The sequence below is a fragment of the Humulus lupulus genome, chromosome 1 (assembly GCF_963169125.1).
Source record: "Humulus lupulus chromosome 1, drHumLupu1.1, whole genome shotgun sequence".
NCBI classification, from domain to species: Eukaryota; Viridiplantae; Streptophyta; class Magnoliopsida; order Rosales; family Cannabaceae; genus Humulus; species Humulus lupulus.
This window is the reverse complement of record NC_084793.1, coordinates 198,199,426-198,201,836: the sequence shown is the minus strand read 5'-3', so window position 1 is coordinate 198,201,836 and position 2,411 is coordinate 198,199,426. Positions and strand designations below refer to the sequence as shown.

Sequence of the window (2,411 nt, the reverse complement as noted above, 5' to 3'; positions counted from 1 at the left end):
CTTCAATCAACATCAAATTTCAACAAATAATCATGACATAATTAATGTTGGTCGAACAAGGACACCATTTAAATCTAAGTGCAACTACACATTGGCATACTTAACCCAACAGGCACAACAGGTGCCAAATACATAACAAAGAGAGGCAGTATAGTTGAGAACATATAAATATATATCTCCTTAATTGCAAACTATTATTACAATAGCCTTCGAGGCTACAAGTTATACGTTCATCCCATAATACAAATATGTCATATGTACCATTTTCCAAATATATATATATATATCATACTAGAATGCAGTACTGCTTTATTGTACAATTCTCAGTACAAAGAATATTGTAAAAATAAGGCTGTCAATCTAGTGTGGAGCAAAACAAAGACAATGTTTATATGCTTGCTTAATTAATCATGTTGTGTAGATGGTATAACATAATCACTGAGCATAATATAAATGTTAATTTGTTCTTTTAACTTAAATTTGATACCGTAATCTCTCAGTCGTTGTCTTCAATAAATATGTATGTGTCAAAGCCACACAAAGCTTCTTTTTAGCAACTTTTGTCTTCTCCATTTTGGCCTTGAAACACTTATATCCTAACCAAAAATAAAAATAATTAGCGGCGAAAATACTTAAGTTTTTCAAAATTAGCAGTTTAATACTTAAGTTTTTTTTACGGTAAAAATATCTTCCATCACACTTTCTTGACAACCTAGGCACATGACGTTAAATTTTTCTGTTAAGTGTCAAGTAAGCGTCTACATGACAACATGTGATTGGTCTACATTTAATTTTTTAAAAAAAAAATCATTTAAGACATGGGCTACTGAAAAATTAAATATTTTATTTTATTATCTTTTCCTTCTTATCTCTCTCTCTCTCTCTCTCGATGGATGCTTTTTGCTCTTCTCTTTGATGGCACGATTAGGTCTTAAATAAAGCTTAGGTATCTCTTCTTCTTCTTCTTCTTCTTTTATCTATGGATGCTTCTGAGGAAAATATTTGGGCTTCGGCGGCAGGGAGCAATGACGGAGGTCGGGGATCTGGCCTGAGGTTGGATTGTCAGCAACATGGTTTGTATGCGTAGTGGAGCAATGTGATGGAGTTGGGATGGATGCTGATTCGACGGGGAGCAGGAACAAAATTGGGTGTGATGGGTCTTGTGAAGACAACGAAGAGAAGAGGGCTTCAATGGGGTAGGGGAATAGGTTCGACGGGGAAGGCTTCGATCAGATCCAAGTTGCTTTATCAGGGCGAGCCTTCTCCATGGATTTGAGGTTGGCTTTGAACAAATCCTTTCTTGCACTGATAACCTGAATCTAGTCAAGCTCGATGGATTTGAGGCTAGCCTTCTTCGAACAGAGGTTGAACGATTGTGCATCTGTGTTTTGCTCTGATGAGTTTGGTTTGTATTAGATTTTATTTTACTTATTTTTTTCATGATATCTTGTATTGCTATTTTTTGTATTTTTCAATTAGGAACAGTTTGTTACAGGTTGTTATCATAAGCAGAATATCGCTACTCTGCTTTATAAAAAGCATATCCTTCTTTTTTGTAATATACAAAATTTTCAATAATCAATAAAAGCTTTTCTTTTCTCCTAAATTCTCTCCATTATTCTTGCTTCTATTCTCTACGCAATATGGTATCAGAGAGGGAAACTTAGGCTTTCCCTTCCATCCTCTTATCATACTTTTCTTTTCCTACTTCCACTGTTCTCTGGCAAGGCAGCGTTCCATCTCCGGCACTAGCTCACCTTTGCGTTCCTCTGATTTCTCACTATGTCGACAGCTACTACGACTGACTCCTCTCCTCCCTCCGCCAATTCCACAGGCGACAATGCAAATAATCCACAATCTCAGGTCTCTGCCCAGAACCCGACATCTAGAACTGCCATTGACGACCCTTCAGACCCGTACTACCTTCATCATGCGAATAACCCAGGCAATGTCCTGGTCTCTCAACCATTAACTGGTCAGGATAATTACGCATCTTGGAGTCGTGCAATGCTATTACCAATTTCTGTGAAGAACAAATTGGGATTTCTGGATGAGTCCATTTCTAAACCCTCTTCCTCTGATTCTTTATTGTATAATGCATGGTTTAGGAATAATAACATAGTCATTTCTTGGATCATTAACTTTGTGTCTAAAGAAATATCAGTAAGCATTCTCTATGGTGAATCAGCTGCTGAAATCTAGAAAGATCTAAAAGTTAGATTTCAGCAAAGAAATGGTCCCCGTATCTTCAATTTGAGGCGTGAACTCATGAATCTTAAAAAAGATTTGCAGTCAGTCAGCCATTACTATACACGCCTGAAATCTCTGTGGGAAGAACTCTCCAATTATTGCCCTTCTTGTACCTGCAACAAGTGTACCTGTGGAGGAGTAAAATCTCTTCATGAACATTA

The 2,411-nt window shown here is 36.9% G+C and overlaps 1 protein-coding gene across 1 annotated transcript; it reads left to right on the top strand.

The window, feature by feature from the left end:
• Positions 1–1,782: 1,782 nt before the first annotated feature.
• Positions 1,783–2,202, top strand: LOC133826642 (uncharacterized). The gene has a single exon (XM_062258806.1). It carries the CDS (start codon positions 1,783–1,785, stop codon positions 2,200–2,202), a length of 420 nt encoding a protein of 139 aa, XP_062114790.1.
• The last annotated feature ends 209 nt before the right edge of the window (positions 2,203–2,411 follow it).

Excerpts from the sequence above, each read along its gene's own strand:
- LOC133826642 (XM_062258806.1), top strand. The coding sequence starts at position 1,783 with ATGTCGACAGCTACTACGACTGACTCCTCTCCTCCCTCCGCCAATTCC.